Source organism: Panthera onca, chromosome A1, assembly GCF_046562875.1.
Source record: "Panthera onca isolate mPanOnc1 chromosome A1, mPanOnc1 haplotype 2, whole genome shotgun sequence".
NCBI lineage: Eukaryota > Metazoa > Chordata > Mammalia > Carnivora > Felidae > Panthera > Panthera onca.
The window spans coordinates 129,017,972-129,042,587 of record NC_138339.1 but is presented as its reverse complement, the minus strand read 5'-3'; the positions used below and the strand labels follow the sequence as shown (position 1 = coordinate 129,042,587).

The 24,616-nt window shown below is 49.0% G+C and overlaps 1 protein-coding gene across 5 annotated transcripts in view; it reads right to left on the bottom strand.

Moving 5' to 3' along the window:
• The window catches only part of FSTL4 (follistatin like 4), a 585,475-nt gene that overhangs the window by 191,544 nt on the left and 369,315 nt on the right, over positions 1-24,616 (bottom strand). For all 5 annotated transcript variants that reach the window (XM_060636146.3, XM_060636145.3, XM_060636149.3 and 2 more), the window contains exon 4: positions 21,736-21,984. In XM_060636146.3, coding sequence (XP_060492129.1) covers positions 21,736-21,984 — 249 coding nt within the window. The remainder of the gene's footprint in view (positions 1-21,735; positions 21,985-24,616) is intronic.

The window sequence follows — 24,616 nt, the reverse complement described above, 5'->3', positions numbered from 1 at the left end:
CTGGGGCCTTCTATCACATCATATGCAAAAATTTAACTCAATGATTTAAGTGTATGTAAGATCTAAATGTAAATGCTAAAACTATAAGTCTCTTAGAAAAAAAAATAGGAGTAATCTTTGTGATCTCAGGCTAGGTAAAGCCTTCTTAAATATGACACCAAAAACACAAGTGACAAATGAAAAAACAGATACATTGTGCTTCATCAAAATTAAAACTTTTGTGCTTTTTAAAGTATAACATAGAGTGAAGAGAACCCATAGAATGGCAGAAAATATTTGCAAAGTGTATACATAAGAGACTTGTGTTCAGAATATATAATGAGCTCTTACAACTCAATGAGAAGAAGACAAATTGTCCAATTAAAAAATGGGTAAAGGTGACAAATAGTTTTCAGAAGAAGATATACAAATGACCAATAATCACGTGAGAAGATGTTCACTCAACATCATTATCCACCTAGGAAATGTAAATAAATCAAAACCATATGAGATACTTTTTTATATCTGTCTGGATGACTAATTAAAAAGACAGATAATAACAACTGCTGGCAAAGATATGGAGAAGTTGTAACCCTCATATACTGCTAGTGGGAATGTAAAATGGTACACCGCTTTGGAAAACAGTTCCTCAAAAGGTTGAACACAGAGTTAACATATGACTCAGCAACACTACTCCTATATAAATAGCTAAGAGAAATGATGATATATATCTACACAAAAACTTGTACACAAATGTTTGTAGCACCATATTCATAACAGCCCAAAGTGGAAATTTTGGCTGAAATGTCCCTCAACTGATGAATGGATAAAATTTGGTACGTCTATGCAAAAGAGTCTTATTTTGTAAATAAGAATGTAAATATATCAGGTCATAATCTCATGGTTTGTGGGGTTGAGCCCCATGCTGGGCTCTGTACTGGCAGTGTGGAGCCTGCTTGGGATTCTCTCTCTCTCCCTCTCTCTGCCCCTCCCCAGCTTGTGTGCTCACTGTCTTTCTCTCAAAATAAATAAACTTAAAAATAAATAAATAAACCAAAAGGGGCAAAATCCACTAACCATAAGAGAAGCGTTTTTTAAATTGAGATAGAGTTGACATAGAACATTGTGTAAGGTCAAGGTGTACAACATGTTGATTTTATATTTATATATTTAATATAAAGGAAAATTTTGATAAATCCAACTATATTAAAATTTAGAACTTCTATCCTTAAAAAGAAACCAAGACAGAATGAAAAGTTGAGCCACCGTTGGAAAAATATGTTTCTAATAAATGTAATCAACAAAGAATAAGTGTCCTGAATATATAAAGAACTCCTACCAATGAAGTAAAAAAAGACAAACAACTGAATAGGAAAAAGGGCAAAAGACCTGGGAAGGTACCTCAGAAAAGGGGAAATCAAAATGGTCAATAAACCAATGAAATGATGCTTAGTCTCAGTATGCAGGAAAATACCAATGAAAACTGCAAAAGGATACCATATCATAGTCAATTGACTAGCAAAACTTAAAAATGTTTAGCTGTCGCAAGTATTACTAATGCGAACTGCAGGAGCTCTAATACACTGCTACTTTCAGGGTAAACTGGCCGACAATTTTGGAAAATAGTATGCTGATATCGATTAAGGCTAAAGCGGCACGCTGCCCAGGGACATAAACCAGAGAAACAGTTGCATGTGTACAGCAGAAGACATCTAGGAAAATGATTCTAGCGGCATCACTTGGAATAGCCCCAAATGGGAACTGATGCTGGCTGTCAGAAGTAGAACGGATACAGTGTGGTATATTCACACAAGGGGATTTTCGGCAACACAAAGCAACAAGCTACAGTTATACTCTCTATGGATGAGTCTCCCGAATATGAAAGCAGCGAATCAGAAAAGAACATCTACCGGCACAATTCCGTTTAATATGACTTTCAAAACTAGGGAAAAAAATCAACCATGTTTCAACATGTATTTAGGTGAGACAACTATAAAGAAAAGCCAGAACATAATGATTGGAGAAGTCAGAGAAGACAGTGGTCACCTCCAGGGCAGGAGGAAGAGAGTGTTTCTAAAGCATGGCCTAATTCCTAAAACATGGTTCTTCTCTTAATGGTTATTCTTCTCACTGCACATATACATTTTGTATTCCCTTCTGTCGGTACGTCATCTTTTCTAATGAAAAAAATGAAGAAAAAGGCGGTTTTCAACAGGTGGCTTCCTTTCCTTGGAATGTGCTTGTGGGTCAGCCCTGCATGCGGGCACACCTCCGTGCAGGCAATCGCGGAGACTCACAGAGCCCCATCTTGGAGGAAGAGCTGAACATAGATGGGGAATACTTCCATGACACCTGGGCACCTCCTGCTGAGGGGATGCTGCATGTGAGCAACAGAGCCAAGCCCACCCCTTAGGGTCTTCTCCGTCCCTTCTGGGCTCTGCATCGTCGACTGCTTTCTGTTCTGCGGACCCAGGTGACAACCAGGCTTGCTTACATCCAGTCCTTTCCCTGCTCTCCCTCCCTCTCCTAAGCAAGTGTTTATTGCATTCTTACTCCACATGAAACCCAGGCTACTGCAATGAGCAAGGCAGCCCTGGTCCCTACAGTTCACTGCAGGGATGATGTTACCTATCATCTCCCAATTAATGGATTATTGTTGTGCCAAGGGGCAACACAGGCTTCTGCACACTCACACTTGTGGAACCAGGCCCATACCCAGGCCCAGCGCAGAAACCTTGGAAACCAATGCAGTCTTTTTAGTCTTGTCCATAAAATATTAATTCTGTGGATATTCTTAAACACTTGGAGGCCTCAGGATGCAAAATAGGGTTGTTAGGAAGCAATCTGTGTATGATTGACATAACTGCTTTTGTTATGCTAAAAATTTCAAATTGCTCTGATGGAAACTTTAAAAGAACTGCTTCTTTGTGTGACTTCTTCATTCCTGTTTGCGTATACAGGATACCTGGTAGGCAAAAAGTTAAATGTAGATATGATAACCAGGAGGTACTGAAATGATATGAAAGGAGATGGTTTTCTTCTGAAGTACAGAGAGAGATGTGGAATTTTAGCCTTAAACTCACTAGCTCTTAGAGTCTGTTTTCAGGACTTCCAGACTCCATAGGAATTTTTCTTTTCTTTTTTAAAAATAGTTTATTTACTTATTTTGAGAGACAGAGAAAGCGAGCAGGAGAGGGGCAGAGAGAGGGATGGAGAGAATCCCAAGTAGACTCCGCATCATCGGTGCCGAGCTTGATGTAGGGTTCAAACTTCACAGACCGAGAGATCATGACGCGAGCCAAAATCAGGAGTTTGAGGCCCAGCCAACCGAGCCACCTAGGCGTCCCCATGGGAATTTTTCTTAGCCTGAGAGAAGGACCTTGATGGAAAACTTGTTTTGATGAAGCACGCATGTCTGTTTGTGGACGTGACCTTATGTGTGACTTTGACGGACGTGTGATTGGGAACCGCAGAGCACCGCACAGCACAGCACAGGGGTACTCGCTCACCACCCCTCCCCATCAGCGATGGTGGTGAAGAGCAGTGTCCAAGTGGCAAAGTGGGTGTATGTGAGCCACCGAGCTGAGGGGCTACGGACCCACACTGGACGGTAGCATGAGGGAGAAGTCTACCCTTAGTGGGTCACTGAGAGTTTGCTCCCACCGCACAACCAAGGCGCTTCTGGGGCCTCGGCCTCCTCCTCATGGACGGAGGAAGAGTTCCCTCCTACTGCCCGAGGACTGCTAGTTCTCATCACCCCCTCCTCCTCCCACTTTAAATGGGAGGCAAGAACACAGAGAACTAGCTCTTTGTGAGTCAGTCATTGAATTCAAGATCCAGACTTGTGAGTGAAACAGCCGGGAGAGCGATTCCCGTAACCCAAGACAACCTCGCAAGCTAAGAGAATGGACATGGTTCACACAGCCTTGAAGAGTCAGAGCGGAGGGGGTTCTGTCCCCTGCCTCACACCAGGGACGATGCCCAGGGCACCACGGACAATTACTATTTCAACCAAGTCTAACATTAGAGAAACTGGTTAAGTAGTTAAAAAGTCAAAACTAGGGGCGCCTGAATGGCTCAGTCTGTTAAGCGTCTGACTCTTGCTTTCCGCTCAGGTCATAATCTCATGGTTCCTGAGTTCGAGCCCCATGACAGGCTCTGTGCTGTTAGCACTTGGGATCCTCTGTCTTTCTCTCTCTCTCTCTCTCTCTCTCTGCCCCTCCCCTACTGGTGCTGTCTCTGTCTCTCTCAAAATAAATAAATAAACTTAAAAAAATAAAGCAAAACTAGTGGGGTGTGCCACTCCCCGTTCACTGAGAAACATGTTACTTTCCAGCCACTTGTTTCAGATACTTGCAGGCACACTCCAGGCAGGCGTCCTGGGAATAGTGGACAGGGAAGGGGATGGGGGGAGGAGAGCAGCAGGGAGGGGGCAGCAGGAAGGAGACTGGGGTGTATGCAGTTGGATATGCAGTCAGCTTTCCCCACTCCTGTTCCCACTAGATGAGGCTGAGGGAGCCCCACATGGGCTGTGCTGACACATTACCCTCTGCCCCCTTCAAAAAAACCGACCCTTACTGTTAGTGCGACCACCTCCTCCCATCGGAGCAAGCCCAGCTCACCTTGACTTTGCCCTACCCTGGGCTTCCCATGGCCCCCAGTCACAGCCTCTCTTGTGGTCCGAGTCCTATATTCCTTCCTAATCAGCCCTGGATTCCGGGTCCTGCAGGCTCCTAGTTTGGCTCAGCAGACACCATGGAAGGGAAAAAGAGCCACCTTCTTCTGGACCGTGGACGAGGCTTGACCGATACAGCTCCTCCTGCCAAAATTCTCCTGGGTCCTCAGATTCCCAGACTTGCCCTTTGGCTCTGAGGTACCCTGGGAAAAACCCCACCAGCAGAGGGGTGGGAAGCAGAGAGGACATGTCCTTTCTTGGGACGGATACTTGTCAAAAGCAAACCTTGGTCCCTTTAAATGACAAGCCAGTGCCCACTTCCCTGGAAGGAGCTTTTCTGCAATTAACTTAAGTCATTGTACCTGCCTGTCTGAATGACCAGCACCTGGGGGCTCTGGGAGAAGACTAGACATCACATCCCTTGGCGGGGACACCTCAAACATTTGCTCTGTTAATTGGCCTCTGCCTTATTAGGAGGCAGGTCTCCTGCTGGAGTCTCTGTTACCAATTTCCAGGAGGAACCACACGTGTCCTGTTCTCTCTCCCCCACGCTCCAGTCAGCCAAGGCTGCTGATCAAATACTCCGATTCCTGTCTCTCTGAACCGCTAGAAGCGTGCAGCTCCCAGACAAAGGTTTCCTAGGAACGGAGCTGCCTTAGGATCTAATCAGCAGCCTCTGTGCCCTGCCACCATCTCCTGCCATTTGTGTATCTTTCTTGTGTCCTGAGTAATCTCATGTCTTGGTTCTGCTTTGATCTTTTCCCCCTCCAGTTTGCATCTTCTATCATTTGAGTGTTTAAGTATAATTTCAAGCAGTTACTGTTTAAACTATTAGGCTTGAGGAAGAAAACAACTTTACTGGAAAACAGCCATTGTCAGAAAGCCACCTCTAAGGCTGCTGGGTGAGGTGGGTGGGGGTTTCTGGGGTCAGGAGTTGCTCCTCCCACCCTCCTGTGTAACTCCTGGGTGCTAGGTGGGGGATCGGGTTTGGTGGTTTGCGATTCAGGGCAGGCAGGGATGATGATGTCAAGAGCCCCCCTCCCCCCACATACAGCCCAGGGACACAGACTGAACGAACCCCAGTGTGAAGGATGCACACCTCCATCCAACTGGACATCCAAGCACTTTCTTTCTGGGTCAGCATCCTGCCCTCTAGATGGGGTAGGAGTGGGAGCCCCCTGACAAAGCGGAGTTAGACGGGGCCTGGCCAAGGACTAAGCAAGGCATTCAGAGCAATCCTGGGTTAAGGAGGTGTCAACCTGCTAGGCCACCAGTGCCTAGATATGTGCTCAAATATTATTCTGGGTGTTTTATGTGATAGTGTTTTAGATGCAATTAACATCTAAGTGGGTGGACTCAGAATAAAGCAGATTGCCTTCCAGGATACGGGTGGGCCTCATCTGGGCAGTTTCAGGTCTGAATAGAACAAAAAAACCAATCCTCCCTCAACTAAGAATTCTCCAGTAGATGGTCTCCAGACTCAAACAGGAACATTGGTCCCTTCTGGGTCTCCAGCCTGCTGGCCTACCTGCAGATTTAGGACTTCCTAGCCAACATTATCACGTGAGCCAATCCTTATAATAAATCTCCTTACACAGAATACACGCCCCCTTCCCCTACTGGTTCTGCTTTTCTGGAGAACCCTTACTCATACAACAGGGGTAGGAGGCAAGGCTGAGTTGCCAAACCAAAGTATTTGAAAACCTCTTTAGGTAGGAATGTCTGGGGTCTAGAGGTATAGGCTCTATAGACAAAGCTAACTCCTCTCTACCAGATGTCCTACAGAGCCTCGGACCCTCACCTCTAAAATTGAGGGCAAATGCTAACTTTTCCCACCAACCTCTAGACTCTCATTCCTGGGTCTCCACCTCAGTGAGAAAGGCACCCATATCCATCCAGACCAGGAGCCTGGACATCTCCTGACCCCAATCTCCTCCCTTTCCTCCTTCCCAGTCAGTCCCTTGTCCTGTCAAATTTACTCTTCCTGAATAGTTCTCAACTTTGTCCACTCCCCTAGTTCTGGCTTCCATATCTCTCTGCTGAATGCCTGGAACACTTCCTTGTTGGGCTCCCTGACTCCAGGGTTACACCACCACTAGCCACTCCCATGCTGGCGACACTGTGTGATCTTTCTAAAGACCAGCCAGACTGTTGCAAACCCTAGAGCCCTGCCCGCAGGCCAGAGCCTGTGCTCCATAACCTGACTTTCGAGGTCTAGCCCTGGTTTGGCCAAAGGTCCTTCTCAAACTCAGCTCTTGCTGAATTTCCCTGCCTCAAGCTCCATACTGGGAAAAGCAGTTGTTGGCTTGAGCTTCCCATTTTGGATTCATACCTTAACCCTTGGCCCAGAAGGCCCTTCCCCTTACTCTTTGTCTAACCCATTCTACTTATCATTTAATACTCAGCCAGGATGGTACCTCCCCCAGGAGGCCTCCCTGGTTCCTTCTGTAATGGACTCATTACCCTGGTTTACATGCTCCCTCTCCTTACAAGCTCTTTATGAGCCTCCCAAGGGTAGGGACCACATCACACTCTTCTTGAATCCCCAGCCCCTGAAATAAGACTGGCACACAGTAGGTGCTCAGTGGTATTTCTCGAATAAATGAAAGGCTCTGTTAAAACTGGCCAAGTTATGAATAGCCCAGACATAAGAATCCCAGGTTTTTCTAACAAATCCTGAAACATAACCCTGACGCACAAAATGCTGAGGACAGGACCTCCACTTTACTTGCCCTGGGAATGTGAACAAACAGGTAGAGGGAAGTTCAGGACATACCTTGGTGTTGGCTCACGGGTTCCTGACTGAGAGGCCCTGTCCCCGATCACACCAGTCTGAGCCCTTTCTCTAGGGCTCCCCTCTTGGGCTGCCCCACAGGCTCCCAGACCCCCCAGAACCCAACCGGTCACGGGGTGAGGCTAGCTTTCCCCTGGCTCCTCTGAGGTGAGCCACACACAGTTCCCAGCCAAGCCCGACCAAGACGGAGACCAGGTGCTGCTTACTGTGAGGTCTCTCGCCTTTTTTACCTAGAAGGCGTGGCATAGAATGAGCAAAGGCAACAAAAGAATAAAGGTTTCCAGAAAACATCACCATTCTTTTGTTGAGGCAAGAGTGGCCAAAAGCAAGGTGACCATCAGCTGCACGTACAAAAAAGCTGCCTTCATAAAAGAAATGTGAACACAGACACAATCTGCCAGGTTGCTGAACAACAATCATGGAGCGCTTTCACAATCAGATAATTTCCAAGGCTTGCTTTCGTCTGTTAATTACACAAATCATGATACACACTAGAGATGTAACAGAGCAGGAGAAGCAAAGAGCACATGTTAAATAAGACAGGCGTGAATATGAGTGACAGCTCTCCCCTCCTCGTTCCTGGGCAAGTCGCTAAACCTCTCTGATCTTGGTGTCCACCTCTGCCAAGTTGGGATAATAAAAGTCCTTGTTCTGAAAGGCTGCCGTACGACTCAATGGGAACCAATGTATACAGTACCCAGCACTGGGCCTGGCAGGTAGCATGGGCTTTTTTTTTTTTTTTTAGTGTTTATTTCTGAGAGGCAGAGAGAGACAGAGCACGAGCAGGGGAGGGGCAGAGAGAGGGAGACACAGAATCCGAAGCAGGCTCCAGGCTGTGAGCTGTGAGCACAGAGCCCGAGGTGGGATTCGAACTCACAAACTGTGAGATCATGACCTGAGCTGAAGTCAGACACTTAACTGACTGAGCCACCCAGGCGCCTCTAGCATGGGTGTTTAACATGAGTTCTTACCCTATTCTCTGTTCCCATCTGATCTCTGGTCTCTGAAAAAGGGTGACATGCGTAACATCACAATAAATGCTGCAAATACTGAATTATAATTGTAGCCAACTGAGTCCCTGTGAAGCTATACCCAAAGGAAGCCTGGAGGTGCCCCTGCGTGGGGGTTATTTTTTCCCCAACCTTCTAGACAGACTCGTTCAAGGGTGCGTCTTGCTTCCTGTTAACTGTTTCTCTAAATTAGTGTGTGCTCTCCCGCTGTCATTTCTCATAGGAGAGAAACCCCATTTCCCTGCAGTGGGCCTTGTCCACCTTTTTTAGAGATCCTTCTCTTCATTAGGTCTTCCTGAAACCCACAAAGGTTTTGCCCTGAGATCCACAAGACTTTTTAAAATGGAACGTTTGTTTCTTTAAAATTGTGAGGAGTGTTTCTTGAGACAAGCCTGGCGTGTAAATAAGGTCTTTGTGCAGCTAAAATGCGGCAGGGGATGGGGTGGGGACACCAGTAAGAAGGAACAGAGACGGAGGTAGAGACACAGAATGGAGCAATCAGGAAGCATGGCAGGTTGCCTGTCCCCGCCTGTCCCTTGGCGGGGAGTGGGCACTCCCTTTGTGGGGCGGTCACCTCCCACATCCACGTGGTGCCGGTCACTGGGGTTTACAGACTGAATGTGTGTGAATATGATTCACTTCATTAAAAGGACTGGCCGTGACAGTCTTTGATGTCTGTGGGAAAGCGACATTCTATCCTTTTCCTTTTAGGGGAAGATCACTTTTACACACGCATTGTCTGGTAGTCGCATGTGGTGAGTGTGAGGAGAGGAGGAAGGAGCGCAGCCGCTAACAGTGAAGCTGCATTAAGTCTTTCCACCTGCTGCTGCCCTCCCCCACACCTTGTTGGCTGGGTCTCGCGCATACTGCCAACTTCACATCAAGCCCTCTGCTCCCCAGAGAGGCCCTTCCACCTGCGGGAGGGGCCACTGGCTCACAGTGACAGAGGAAGGCAGGTCACAGGTCTCATTTAGCAGCTCGGTAACTGGGCAAGTTATTTGGCCTCTCTTTGCCCCTGAGTGAAACGCCAACTGAGAGAATTATAGGAGTTAATGCCCATAAAGCATCTGGTATGGGCTAGGAGACTGGCAGGCACTCAATGAATGGTGGCCACCATAATCGTGAGCCCACCCTGATTGCCTCTCCCTTGCTCCTGTGCATGGCTACATCATGGTAGCCCCGCCTGTCTTAGGGGTCCAATCTCTACTTCTACCTACCAACAGGCAGACCTTTTGCCTTCTTGGCCTTTTTCTGTCAACGTGGCTCAGCTCTTATCCAGTCCTTGCTTGTCAAGCAACCACATATTTCGATCAGGACCTCAGAATCAACAGTCCAGGCCACATCACTGGCACAGTGACATGTGCCATTAGTAAGAGCATCGCTGCTCGAGGAGGACGCCCTATAACATGTTGGAGTTTTCTTCTATTCCAGTTACAAACCCAAGCAAGCTTCCTGGAAGCAGGGGGCACATTCACCCACCATGATGAAGGCATGGGAGGCCCAATCTTAGGGTAGGTCACCTCACTCAAGGCTGATCCTACCCACAGTCTCTGGACAAAATAGCAAAGGCAGAGGAGCAAAGGCTCCCAGGTGTGGCTGGCAACAACCCAGGACACTTGTTTGGGGCCAGCACTGGGTTTGTTCCAGGCAAGAAGGATGGAGTTAATGGAAAATTTCCTAGTTGAGCTGATGTATGCTTTTTAACACACTAAGGCAAGAATTATGCAGGATCTGTTGAAGTCCCCACAAGGGAGTCAAAGAAATTAGCTGCATTTAACTTCTTTTCTCTTTGCCATTTTGGGTAACCATGTTTGAAACAACCATTTAGACAACTTTTCATGTGAGGAGTCCCTAGCTCACCTCTAGGCTGTGAGTACCATGACTTTCCTCTTTCCCAAATTTGATTTGTCCCTAGATTATTGGGGATTCATCTTTCAGTATGTTTTTTTCCAGCCAAGAATACATGGTGGTATGTTATCTGAGCCTCTGCCCATCAGAGAATCCTTTCTGTTCTTTCCACACAGAGATCATTATTTGAAGAGTGTAGAATTATCACCCCATAACTCTACAGATGTTCTCCATTGCCTTCTTGCTTCTTAATGTTGCAGAAAAGCCTAAGACCAGTTGGTTTTCTTTTTTCATTTATAGAAGACCAGCTTTTTCTCTCTGCCTGATCACTTCAAATATCTTTGAAAAATTTTTTGAAATCCTGAAATTTTAGCAGTTTCATTTGGGCTTATTTTAGGAATCTTTCGGCTCAGGGCAATTTAAAAAACAATCTTTCCTCACTGTGTCCCTTTGATTTGCTCTGGGGTCTTTAAGATGACCGATGACCAAGAGCTAAACTTTTATCCCTGTCCTACCTATCTAGGTAGGACATCTTTTCTCACATTATTATTATTATTCTTTACTTTTTTCTTTCCTTTTTCTATGCATTCTGAGAGAGGTTTTCAAGTTTGTGCTCTCCCTGTGGGGAACAACTGTTTGATTTCTGCATTGTTAATCCTCCCCTTCACTGCAAGAAACATAGGGGCGCTTCAGCTCCAGCATTCTAGATGCCATATAGTCTTTCCTTACCTCCTCCAGCTTCCATTTCATTTTTGGCTGCGGCTCAGCCAATTTATAATCCCATTTTTCATCCCATTTCAGGGTTCATGTTTTCTTGAATTGAGAGAACACAGTTGCTGTCTCCTGGGCTTTTGTTTTGTTTTTTGTAATAATTTCCCTTTCCTTGCATCCTGAGAGAGCTATTCCTCTCCTGTGTTCTCTTTCGTTCTTGTTCAGGCAGGTCTGTCCAGCTTCACCTCCCTTCCCTCTTGCCTCAGCTTTGGAAAGACTGCCCAGGTTGTTCACGGTCATTGCTGCAAAGTGTCGGCACTGGGGGGCTGGGGGCTGGTCACCACTTCCCTGTAACCAGTACTTGTGGCTAAACAGTTGAGAGAGAGACTCCCTTGAAAGTCTGGAGTTTTGAGTGGAAAGGACAACTAACAAACTCTGCATGTAACTGGGACAATGTGTTGCTGATCCTTCTGGCTACTGTGCCCGCTGCTGCCCCATGTCCTGGCATGTCCCCTTTCAATTCTTTTCCTCACTCTGGTGTATTCCTCCTTCTACAGCTTTGCACAGACCTCTTCCTCAGTCCCGTTTTCCTGATCACCACCCCCATCAGGAAAGATTCAGCTACCAGACACACCATACCTTCCCCCATGTGCCTCTCATTTAGGCTTCCTGAAATCCCTGGATAGGCTCGGAAGGGGACAGGCTCAGCTACAAGGGTGCACACAGAACTGGGTATAAGTGAAGTGCTTTGTAAAACCCCATGAAAAAGACCTCGGTTTGTTATATTTCAATGGAAACATGAATCACTGGGTGAACCACATAGCATGGTCAGCAGAATGAGTGGGTAGGCTTGGGCTCACAGAGGCACTTGCTGGACCACTGGGGACCAGGTCTGCTGGTCACACCTCTGCAATCAAAATGGGTGGGAATGGGGTGCCTGGGTGTCTCGTTGGTTGAGCGTCTGACTTCAGCTCATATCATGACCTCATGGTTTGTGGGTTTGAGCCCCACATCAGGCTCTGTGCTGACAGCTCAGAGCCTGGAGCCTGCTTCGGATTCTGTGTCTCCCTGTCTCTTGGCCTCTCCACCACTCATGCTCTGTCCTCTCTTTCTCAAAAATAAATAAGCACTAAATAAATTTTTTAAAATGGGTGGGAATGGACTAAAAGACAAGCAGTAGAGGAGGAAACAGAAGTTCCCTAAGGAAGACAAGTAGACAGATGTGCCTCCCAGGTCACTGGATGTACCCCTCCTTCAGCTACAAAGAGAAAGGCACCATTCTGACCCCCTGCTTCTAATAAGTGGGCAGAGTTCATCGTGTCTGGTGATTTTAATTTCCCGCAAGCAAAGCAATTTTACTAGTTTCATTTAGAAAGGCTTTTCCAAAGTAGTTTCATTGTGATTACCTTCATTAATGAGCGATCAAAATGCTTCAAAGCAGAAGAGAACACGAGAAGAAGAGAGGCACAGGACAGGACTTACCAGGACAAAGGTGCCCAAACCTGTCATTGCGAAGCTCTGTCTTCCTTCACTAGCTACCCTCATTAGTGTTCTAGACATGGCTCTCCCGTGACATCTGGCAAAGGGCTGGGCACCAGTCCACCTGCGATGGGAACCATGGGTGGCTCCCCAGCCCCAGGATGTGGCAGAGGGCTGAGCCTCAGCTTTCTGTAGCTCCATCCCTTGGCTCTCCTGGCTGAGGACTCAACTCCACAGGAGTGTTGGGTCATTGGTGTGGGCATGCATTCAGTGACATGATTCCCATTCTCTCACTTGGGGACCTCTAAGTGGTTGCATTCATGCACATACTCTGTGCTGATGGAGATCAGCAGTCACCTACCTCTTCCTGGGTCACTGTGTGCACCTGCCCCCCAACCCCTTGATTTATTTCAGTTAATGTGATACAATGGTAAATGCTCTTCCCTCTCTGTGGAGAAAAAAAATGGTCCGATTTGGGCCAATGCCTCCCTCTTCAGAAGAGCAGGCAGAGAGGCTGGACGTGCATGACAGCAGCAGGGGCTAGGGGGGAGGCAGGGAGGGTTGAGAACTGAGAGGGACTGACCCCAGGCCTCTGCTCAATTCCTACACCATCCTCCCCAGCAATGGCTCCCTCAGCAACTTCCATCATCAGGCAAGAGAAGAACCTGAAAGGGATTCCACATGCACAGAAGAGCGCATAAGCCCTTCCCTTCAGCCTGTTAGTAAGCAGAAAACACTTGCAGCCGGGGGGCCCAGAGTCAACATATTTGAGTTGTGGCTGGTGTGACAGCTGCTGAGTTTGTCACACAGATAATTAGATAAACTGCTTGAGCACAGAGATTCAATATGCAGTGTCATTTAGCGGCTGCTACACAGGGTCTTGATCTTAATTGAAGGCGCAATAGGCGAGACCCTTAAAGAAGTCCCAAATCAACTTCTTCTTGCTCCAGTAATTAAACATTTGACTCCTGATCATCATCCAGAGTCTCCCCAGTGTTGGCCATGGGCTCCATTACGTGGTTCTAAGCAGCTAGAGAGCCAAAGGCACCTCTTCTCTCTATGCAAGGCCTTCCCCAAGCAGCCTGCTGGAGAGAAGCTTGGGGGAACAGGAGGTTCCATGTCACCCCCTCCTCTGCCTCCTTCTGTGCCCTTCTTTCCTTGTGTTCCTTCAATACTCTTGATGCTCCACCCCCCACCAGAGAGAATCCAACCTGTCTTTGGGCATGTAAATAAATCCAGCTTTTCCTTTGCTGGGACCCTCTGATGCATATGGCACAGGCCTCTAATGGGGCTTCCCATTCTCTCACTTGGGGACCTCTAAGGGATTGCATATATCCTATTTAACACATAATCATCAATTTGTGTGTTCATCCAAAAAAAATGAATGGAACATCTCCAAGTGCTAGGGCTAAGAGTATAAATCATATTTCCTCACTCAAAGGATACTCAGTAGAGTGGGAAGATGGGCAGGCTGACAAGAAGTTACAAGAGAGGGAGGCCTCTACCCTTGGAAGAAGTTCTGATGGCACCTTGGTCAGCTTGGGGCTCACAGGAAATCCCCAGGCCCCATGGGTTTAACTCAGGTAAAGAAGGAACTTGGAGATGTTTGGCAGCCCCTGGGCAGGTTGTCTCTTCCAGCCACAGCACAAACCACACAGCTTTCCAGGGTGGTGGTGAACAGGATGGTGCCCTCCAGGCCACCCACTAGTGGATATGGCAAAATAATGAGAAAGGAAACAAGAGAACAGCGGTTAAGAGCTTAGGCTTCCAATGGCCAACGAGGCTCCTTTGACTTCCACTTAGATCTCTCTCGCCTTCCTCACTCTGCTCCAGTTACCCTGGCCTCCTTGTTGATCCCCAAATATGCTGGGTGAGCTCTCGCCTCAGGGTCTTTGCACTGGCCACCTCTTCCCCCAGATTTTCAAACAGCTCACTCCCTAACCTCCCAATTTCCTTCAGGGATCTGCTCAGATGTCTCTTCTCATATTAGAAGCTCTCACCAACCCCTGTGCATGCTTTATTCTCCTCCAGAGCACTTGTTATGGCTTGAAACTCTTCATCTCTTAGGACAAGAGACCACTTGTGCCATCAGGGCAGGAATCATGTGCATTTTGTGCACTACTGTATCCCCAGGGCCTGGAATACACCTTACTCACAAGGGGTGTATGTTTGCTAAATGAATGGATGGAAAGGTGAAGGTAGGGGAGGGCCATGGTCAAAGTCACCTCTTGGAAAGCTTGCTTTTAAAGCCATATAGAAGGTGGGCAAGAAGGAGGAGGTGGCTAGGAGCTGGGAGAACAGCTAGGGGATCCGAGAGGTTGTGCGGGTGGGGATAGGTATGTGTGGCAGCAGAAGAGGTAGAGACTAAGGGGCAGAGCTAAGAAATTATAGAGAAGTTGGGGCACCTGCGTGGCTCAGTTGGTTAAACACCTGACTCCTGATCTCAGCTCGGGTCACGATCTCGCAGTTTGTGGGATTAAGCCCTGCGTCAGGCTCTGTGATGATAGTGTGGAGCCTGGTTGGGATTCTTTCTCTGCCTCTCTCTCTGCCCCTCCCCCACTCCCTCTCTCTCAAAATAAATAAACAACGTAAAAAGAGAAATTATAAAGAAGTAAGCTTGGCGGGGTTTTATGGTGTGGGGATTCAGCTGCAAGGAGGCAGCAGTCTCTTGGGGTCCATTCCCCTGGAAAGTGAAGAGGTTGTTGCTATCACTGAGAGAGATGCTCTGTGAGGAATGGGAATGTCAGGGACGGAGGGAGCAGAGAGGGGTGGGGAGTTCATTCAGGACGCACTGAACTGGAGGTGAAATGTGGAGGAGAGATCAGGGGTGAAGATACAGTTGGGTTTTAATGGCATGGGAGGCATGGCAAGAACAGTGAGGGGGTGAAAAGGAAAGAGGAGAGCACTGAGGGGGGCGCAGAGAGAACCCACATGTGGAAAGCTAGTGTGGGGGGCAGGAGCCTGCTGGGAATGGCAGGAGCAAGAGTTGGGGCCACCTGAACACTGATGCCACTGCGGGATGGATGCAGTAAGAGCAGGCCTGGAAAGTGCCATCTGGACATGGTGTCTAGGACATGCTGATCTTAATGGGGATGGGAGTCGGTGTGGACCCTGCCAGGCAGAGTGTGGGGGAGCTGGGGCAGTGGAGGCACCCACCCAGTGCGGGGAGCATCTTGGGTGAGTGGGAGAGAAGGGAGGAGGGGGAACATGAACTGGTGCCTAGAGGGAGGCTGGGATAGGAGGAGACACCCAGAGCTGGCCGAGGTGACCGAGGAAGGGTTGGACATATGAGGGAGGGGTGTCAGGAAAGGGCAGGAAACAGTGCGAGGGCCTCAGAGGCTGCGGCTTGTTTCCATAAGTGAAATCCACGTGGTGCGAGACTTTCTCAGCTCAGTAACTTATTAGCAATTTTTAATTACTGGAATGTAATTAATTCATCGAAAGCACAGCAGTTCTGTGAAGCACACAGTACATGCTGCACTGATAACATTCTTGCACATTTGTGGGGTGCACACACCAAGTCGTTTTCTTGCATAAAACCTAGAGGAAATCTCCCGAGAACATACTCGTTTGTGTGAAGTTGTGTTTCTTGATGGTGGAAGCAGATAGGAGAAACGGATGACTGAGCTCCAACGGCCGCTGCCCTGGGGAAGGGCTGCAGTGAACCTGCAGCTCAGTCACCCCCAGGTGCTTGCACTGGTGAGAGCAGAATCTACGGGGGAGGCTCCGAAACAGGGGACAGTCCATGAAGATCCCTACTTGTCCTTGATGTCTTGCGGGGGTGGGGTGGGGTCTCTGGCTAGAGCGGCCCCCATATACTGGCCCCGAGAATGCTGGGGACTGGAGGTGGACCCCTCTTTTGGCTGTCAATTCCACAAGGTCAGACCTGGAGTCCTGATCATACGGGTGTCCTCAGGTCCAGCACAGCCTGGCACCCAGGAGACACTCGATAACGCCTGTGAAGCTGGGTGGCTTGGCAGGGAATGGCCACACTCTCCTGTGTGGAGCTCAAAGCGAAGGCCAGGAAGGGCACTGGGCGCACGGAGATTGCTCTGCAGGATTGGAGGAGCAGCGGCGGCCTCTGGGCACAATGTGGGTGGGGCCAGGAGTGGAAGTGCAACTTGAAGAAATTGGAAACAGGAAAGAGGCTTTGAAGAGAAAGTGGAGGCCAGTGCCAAAAAGCCAGGAAGGGCCTTCAGGTTGGGGTTAGAGGCTTTGCTGGTTTGTCCTGGGGCTCCTTCCAGCAGCCTCTGGGTGATCCTGAGTTCCTAACCCTTCCTCTCAGGGGAGAGAGTGGTCTGGTGCTGTGATGTCAGAGGCCCCACGAGTTTGGCATGACTGAACCAGCTTTCCCGGGGCAGCTCCCACCTGGGCTTCTTGATAACCTGGGCAGTAGGCCCCAGTCCAGTAGTGCCCAGGCCTTCCCCATGGACCAAGGCTCCTGAGCCCTCCACCTCTGCACCAGGAGGTCTCTCGGGGAAAAGGATAAAGCAAGTGCGTGTGCTGTGAATGTGCCTTGCTGGGACAAACGGTGCGGAAGCTGTGGGCGCTTCTGAAGGGCGGGCTGCAGAGGTGAGGCAGAGCCCACGTAAACCCGGCCCTCTCTGGGCCTCAGCATCCCTGTCTGGGGAATGGGCAAGTTGGACTGGCTCATCAGACACGCAGTCCGCTTGGGTGCAAACTGCCTGGCCTGGTGTGAGGGCCTTTCTCAGTGCACCTTCCTCCCGTGCCTGCCTTTATCCGGCATGGACGTGTGCTCCCCAGGATCTGCATTTCAGTCCCTTCCTCTTCTCTCAGTCTACAGGTACCTTCCTGACTGTACCCCTAGGATGCCCTCGCGCCCTCAATCACCCTTGGAGACGCACCTCACTGTCTCTTCCCTAGACGTGCCCCTTCTCACCCTCAGCTGGCAGTTCCCAAAAGCCTTTCCAGAAACTTCCTCTAGACCCAGAATTAGGGACTATTGGATCTTCTTTTGCATCTCTAACTCTCTAGGTGAACTTAAAGGATTCATTACATTTCTTTCTAGAACAGCAAGGCAGCTGGAGAAGCTGAATTTAGTGTGGATGTTTGGAGATCAAATTCTAGCCACTCATTAAATAAATATGGAGAACCAATGATCTTCTCTCTCCTCATTCACAGAAGCACCCACCTCCTGGAGCTCTCAGCTCATACACAGCGCTGCACGAGGGCGGCACCAGCCCCTCAGTTGTATCCCTAAGTTTGCAACAGCATCCCCATCATCCTGATGCTGCTTAGAGAAGAGAGCGCACTATGGGTCAGGCACTGCTGCTTTCTTGCTCACGGCACCGTCTGAGGTAGGTGCTACGGGCATTCACGTTTGACAGATGCGGTAAGTGAGGCACAGAGAGCTCACCTGCCTCGTCCAGCGAGGTGTGGTATGGCCCCATGACTGATCTCAGGCCAGTACCTTTGAGCCTGTGCCACACTGCCCCCCAGCCTGGGCCTCCCTGGGATGCTGTCACCATGCTTTTGCTCAGGCCTTAGCACGTCCCTGGCTGCAGGGGCCTGCTCCAACAGAGTGAGACCAAAGGCTGGGCCCCCACATGGGAATGTGAGTAGCTCTCCCTGGCAGGGCAGAAAAGACTTGCAAAAAGTATGAAAACGGCCTCAAGGTAGTGAGACCTAATTTAAGTTCCTAAGGCAACAACATTCAAAGTAACAGCAATAATGCAACAACAAGAAGAAAAGAAGAAGGAAGTCCTTTGGCAGCACGACCTATCTGTTGTGCCTGGCAACAAAAGGGTGGGTTTTTATGGCCCTGTTGTGTAGTAACACTTAAAGATTTGTTAGTGACCCTGTTTAAATTTACACATGTTTAGATGTTTGGTTAAAATTTTTGGGGGCGCCTGGGTGGCGCAGTCGGTTAAGCGTCCGACTTCAGCCAGGTCACGATCTCGCGGTCCGTGAGTTCGAGCCCCGCGTCAGGCTCTGGGCTGATGGCTCGGAGCCTGGAGCCTGTTTCAGATTCTGTGTCTCCCTCTCTCTGCCCCTCCCCCGTTCATGCTCTGTCTCTCTCTGTCCCAAAAATAAAAAAAAAAAAAAAAAAAAAAAACAACAACAACAACAAAAAAAAAACGTTGAAAATTTTTGGTTACATTTTTAAATTTAAAAATTAAAAATTTTTAAATGTATGTTTAAATTTTGGGTTAAAAATGGAAATCATTTCCTCCGATTTCACGAGCCTGGGAACTCTCCTCTGAAGCACCAAAATGCACCTAAAACACCATACGGGATGAGGAATCTCAAGATCCATTTAGAACTGTAGCCCTAACAGGCTTCTTTCTTCCATAATTTCATGGTTTGTTTGGAAAACTGCCCAACTATGACACTGTATCATCTGGGATAATACAACTCTGGTGTAGTGAGTGACGGCTGAAAGGCAAGCTTGTCTTCTGGAAGAATACGAGAGATACAGCGTGCATTCAAATCCGAGACAGAAAAACAATTTTAAAAGTGCCAACGGGTACACAATACCATGTCACAAGGTAACTTTTAAAACACAAAGTCTAAAGAAGTTAAAGTTACAGAGAATTCCACCCACTATCTTGGTGTTCTCTGGTGGTATTTGGGGCTGACGACAAATGTGACTCTGATTTTGCCACCAGAAGAGAGAGAGAGGACATCCTATATCCCACTGTCCCCCTGATTTTTGGCGACAGAGACCCTGCCTGGGATGTCCAGAAAGCTGGTATCAAAAGCTACAAATATGAGCTGAAGCAATGCTTTTGAGTTCAGTTTTGCTTTTCTCAAATGCTAATGATCTCTAAAATGATGTTATATTTCATTTCACATTCACAAGGAATTCTATTGCCATAGCAACTGGAATGTGATACCACAAGTTTTCTTGAAAATGGGGCTTAGAATATCGCCTCTCCTCCCCTGCGGGGCACAAGGGCCATGGTACCCACGCAGTGCTCAGGAGAACCAACCCCCCCCCCCCCACCCTCCTCCCCACCAAGGGCACAAGGGCCTGGCCACGGAGGGTGCGCTCTAAACTGAGGCCCCTTGGAATCCACCACCACGTTCCCCTTTCTCTCCACACTCCGGCCCCATAAGGAGCGTCCTAAGAGAGACTCTGGGGCGCAAATCAAACTGGGAAATGAAGTCAGAACTTCTTTTTGTAAAGACTGGTAGAAAAAGAGAATGGAACATGGATGAATTTAGAATTTTTGTTTGCATGAAAAAAGAAGGTGTTTTTCAGTTTCCTCTATCAATAACTCCCCGGAAATTAGGGACAAAAGACAAATTGTCATCGGTGGGGCTGAAGATGCCATTAAATATTCTGCTCTCTTGAGGTGGGGTTGTACTATAGTGTCCTTTACCCCCTCTCCTTTCTTCTAAGACCCTACCCCCCAGCCCTCTGTCACTCTGTTTCTTCCTGTTCCCCATTGGAACCATGGCTCTGGTGAAGGTGGAGAGGTGCTCACCCAAAGCCCCCTCCCTAGGGCTGGCCTGCCTCCCATCCCTGCCAAGGCCCTGGGGTCAGTGAATAGGTCCTCACTGTTTGCTGGGCACTCCCTGTGGGAATGCTGGAGGAGAGAGTCGGGCCGGCCTTCCCATTGCCTAGGACTTGAGCTGACCTGAGCAGGAAGCAGAGAAGGCTCCTCCATGGGATCCAGACCCACCGGGGTAGGTCTGCAAAAAGGGGAGTCCTGGTTCCAGTTAGGCATCTCCAGGATCTCACAGGACCTGACCCTCAGCACCTTACTCCCCAATCCCACCCACCAACAAGCCATGGAGGCCCCATACCTGCTAGGCAGGGCCCTTGTTCCTGCCTCTGTGGTCCCTGCATGATCTCCTCTCCTCCCTGCTCTACATCTGAGGCCACGTTAGATTAAAGATGAGTACAGGTGTCATTAATACACAACACTTGCGACGTGCTTGCCACATGCTAGGTGGTTTCTGTGCGGCATCTCATTTACTTTTCTCCACAGAGCAAGTTGTACTGCCAATAAGCCCCGTTTTATAGCAAAGGGAAAGGCCCAGAGAAGCGGAGTGATGTGCCCAAGATCACACAGCTGGAAAGTGGCAGAGCCGGGCTGCCCCAAGTCTCTCTGGGAGCTTGTGGGTACTGCTGTTCAGTAGGTGGGCATTCACAAAATCTGTATAAAACCTCAATGAATCAGAAGGATTCGGTGGATAAATTCAATCAGCATGAAGCAGAACTGAGCCCTAATCTGCTTGCACCAGCAGCCCCCATCCTCTCCAGCTCTCCCCCATCATCCCTCACTGAGGCAGGTTTCACGGTGGTGGTTTTTCCCTGGCCTGACATGAGAAATGCTGTTTGAATAACCGATGGTGAGGGAGGCTGGGCACACTCTGATGCAGAAATAAAAACCTTTAGAAAGATGCAATTTGGGGGATATTGGAAACTGGAGAACGGAACATCAGTCTATAAAATTCAACATGGCCAATAAAGCTGGAGCAAGTGGTCAAGTGTTTTAGTGCTCACAGGGCTGGGGAATCAGCAGGCATGAGGCTGGGCAGAGCTTTCAGACCAGGGACATTTTTCCTGGACTCATTTTGGCCTCATTTCCATAATGTGCCTCATGATTTCTGAAGCACCTCAGCATTAGTGTCATAAGCACAGCCATGAAAGTGTCCAAGACTATTCCCATCACAGGAGAAACTCAACCTAGCAGAGCACTGTCGGTTCTAGGACACGTCCCTCCTGTGCTCCCGCTGCCACAGCCCACGCGTGGAAGTGGGAAAGTGGCCCTTCACGGGGCAGCAGGCAGCACTGGTAGTGGCTGCTTCAGGTCAACAGACCTGTGCTTTGCTGCTGAGAATGCCCTGATGTCCTGGTCACACCACTGTGGCCTGGGGGCCTGTAGGGAGGGGCCAGAGCTCTGTCCCTCCCCTCTGGATGCCTGGGAGACTCAGCAGCCCATTTTCTGTCTCCACTGTAGGCCCGTGCTGGGTTTTCTCCTGAGCATTCTCTTCCCCTCCCTGCCCTATCCCAAAGGTCTGCCTAGATTCTGTTCTCCAAGGAGCCCCCTCTAAAGGCTGGGGATCTCTGGAGGTGGACACACATAAAACATGCATCGCCGAAATGCTGCTGCTGCTATCCTTTGGCTAAAGCTCCAGCCTTCCTCTTTCTCTCCTGCCTTTACACATTCAACCTGCAGACTCAGCACCCAAGCCATTTGTCAAAAGGGCATTAGAAGATCCATCCTCAAATCCAAAAGCAAAGGGGCAAGGAGGCATCCTCCTACCTTTAAGGAAGCAGTCCTTGCTGCGGACGATGACGATCTTCCTCCCCAGCAAGCAAGCAGCACGGTGGAGCTCACAATGGTTCTCATAAAACCTCCCATCGGAGCCACACACAGGCATGTAGCTGGGCCTGCATGCCTCCAGGCACCGGCATTCGGGCTCCCCCGTCTCTCTGCTGAGCATGCACCTGCTCCCACGGCTGCAGAACTTCTTCCCACAGGATGCTGGCAGCCCGTCGTGGCCAGAAAGTCCTGCCAAACACAAGACACAGAGGGTCAGCTGCAAGCATTCAGTGGTGGAGGTCATGGGCTTCCTTTGTGGTTGCATTTGCCAGTGAAGCCAAGGCCTGGGGGCTCAGGGTGTCCAAAAAAGTCTGTGCCCTACTGACAGCAGGTGGCCATGGATGCCAAGAGCAGTACCCTGCTGTACAGCATTCAGGTTTTATGGCTGGCTCACACCTAGCATCTCAGGCACCACCCCTGCCCACCCTGGGAGGGAAGAGTCAACAGGGGACCACATGGCAGTAGTGAAGTGCCAGTGGACCCTGCCAACTGAGAGTAGGATGGTTTGCCAAAAGGCAGAGGCTCGAGTCACAGCTCCCATAACCACAGGGCAGGGACAGACCTGATGTGAGGAGGAGTTTTGTACAGGGGTTGGGTGGGGAGGGGAAGGATGCCAAGGTGTGATTCTGGGAGACATAGAATACCAAGCCATGGAAGTTTGGTCAGGTATGTTAGGCACTGGGGAGCTATTGAAGAGGCCAGGGAGTCAGCGTGGAGTAAGAAAGGAGAAAGTGTTCGGGATGGGGGGCAGCCAAAGCAGAGAGGCTGGAGGTTGACCTTTCTCTCTAAGGAGAATGTGGTTCTCTAGGATACACATCACCAGCGGTGGGACCAGTAGCCTTTCTCTACTGCCCATCCTTTTCTAGCACCAAGCACAAAGCTGCAGCTGGGACAGGAAGGCTGAGACCCTGGGCATGGCTGCTGCCATGCTGCTAGGCATCTGCTGCACCCAACATATGAGCACAGTGACGTGAGGCAGTGGTGCCGGAACCCACATGCCCAAGTAGGCAGGGCAGCTGGTAGAGCATCTTATTGCTGGAAGGGTCCGCTTAGGCTAACGGCCAGGCAAGTGCCCCAAAACATCATTCCACTCCGCTAGAGGAGCCCAGAAAATGAGATGATTGCCATGTAGCATTAACGGCAGCAAGCAGAAATTGAGAATAAGAAAGGGATATCAAAATACAAATAAAACACAAATTCCGATTTTGTGGCCACAGAAGCCTTTGCTTTTAAGTTTTAGGGAAATCTTCAGAATACTCTGTGAGACAGAATGGCCCCAGAGGTCAACACTGAACCTTTGGTCCCAACTCTGATACCAGGAGATTAAAATGTCTGAGGGAAAAACAACCTTCTTTTTCTTGTTTTTGGTTAAGCCTGCTTTTCATCATTCTAGATTTGAAAGGGAAAAAAAATCAGTTATCAATAGATTAGCTGCTTGATTCAATAATTCATTTAAATTCTTCCAGCCTTGGCAAGCTAAGAATTATTGACTTTTTCTTGAATCATAATAAACTAGAAGGTCAAAATATCTCTGAGCAGTGTAAAAGTGTGGATCCTGAGCAGGCACGTGAATCTCCTTTATCCACTTGGCTGATGTTTGCATGTCACGGTGGAGGCTCGGCGGCATTCATCAGCTCCCGCGTACATCTTTCTGTCAAGGTTGACAGGCAGAGGGGAGCTGAGGGTGCGTGGCAGTAGGAGGCCAGGGGCTGGAAGCCCTCCACCAACCGTGTTGATGGCTGCTTTGCCACAGAGTGCGTTTGATTAACACTACTCTCCTGGGTGGCTGCAAAATGGGTTACCCTGGAAAATGCTGGCGGCTATTAGAAGAAACTAATACGGCTCTAAAAATACCAGCCTTTGTTTCTTTCCCAAGACAGCCAGGGCACAAATCCGTGCTGTTGTATCACTGTTTTAATAAACTTCCCCATGTGACGGGAAGGGCACTCACTAATCGCCCCAGTTTGAAGAAGCACAGCCAATGTTTCTGAGTGTCTGACCTCTCAGTTCCTGCTTTAGGGCATTTGCCCTGGCTCTACTGCCCACCCAGGCTGCACTCACTTTCCAGCTAACTCAGCTCCAACTACTCACCCCTGGGGTCCGGGGCCTCTCTGAGGTGCTTCCTGACAGTACAAGTCTGAGCACTCCTTCTCTGGATTCCCTCTTGAAAATGCCTGTGCCACTCTGTGGATGAGGGAGGCCCTACAGGTATGGGACCTTTGTCCTCATGCAGCCCCAGACACTTGGGCTTTAAGAAACACAGTAGTTTTATTTTTATACTTTTTTAATGTGTATTTATTTTTGAAAGAGAGTGTGAGCAGTGTAGGGGCAGAGAGAGAGAGAGAGAGAGAGAGAGAGAGAGAGAGAGAGAGAGAGGGAGGATGCGGAACAGCCTCTACACTGACAGCAGAGAGCCCAGACTGATGTGGGGCTTGAATTCATGAACTGTGAGATCACGACCTGAGCCAAAGTCTGGCGCTCAACCTGCTGAGCCACCCAGCAGCCCCAGAAAGAGTAGTTTTCAAAGGTGACCTCCTTAATTCTGACTTGTGCCATGGCTCAAACCTCAGGTTAGAGGTTGAGATAGGGAGGGTAGTGGGGGCCCCATGTCCCCGAGGGGGGACCTTTTAAGGGATGCATCTCCTCTTGCCTCCTCCAGGAGGGCAGGAGGGAAGGCGGAAGGAGGGAGACACAAAGGGGAGACAAAGGTCTAGGGAGGTGGGCCTTGTGGGGTAAAGGAGACTAGAAACTGGAGTGACTGAGCAAGAAGGGACTCAGAGACCACCTAATTCAGCCTAGACAGTTAAAGCCAGCCCACAGT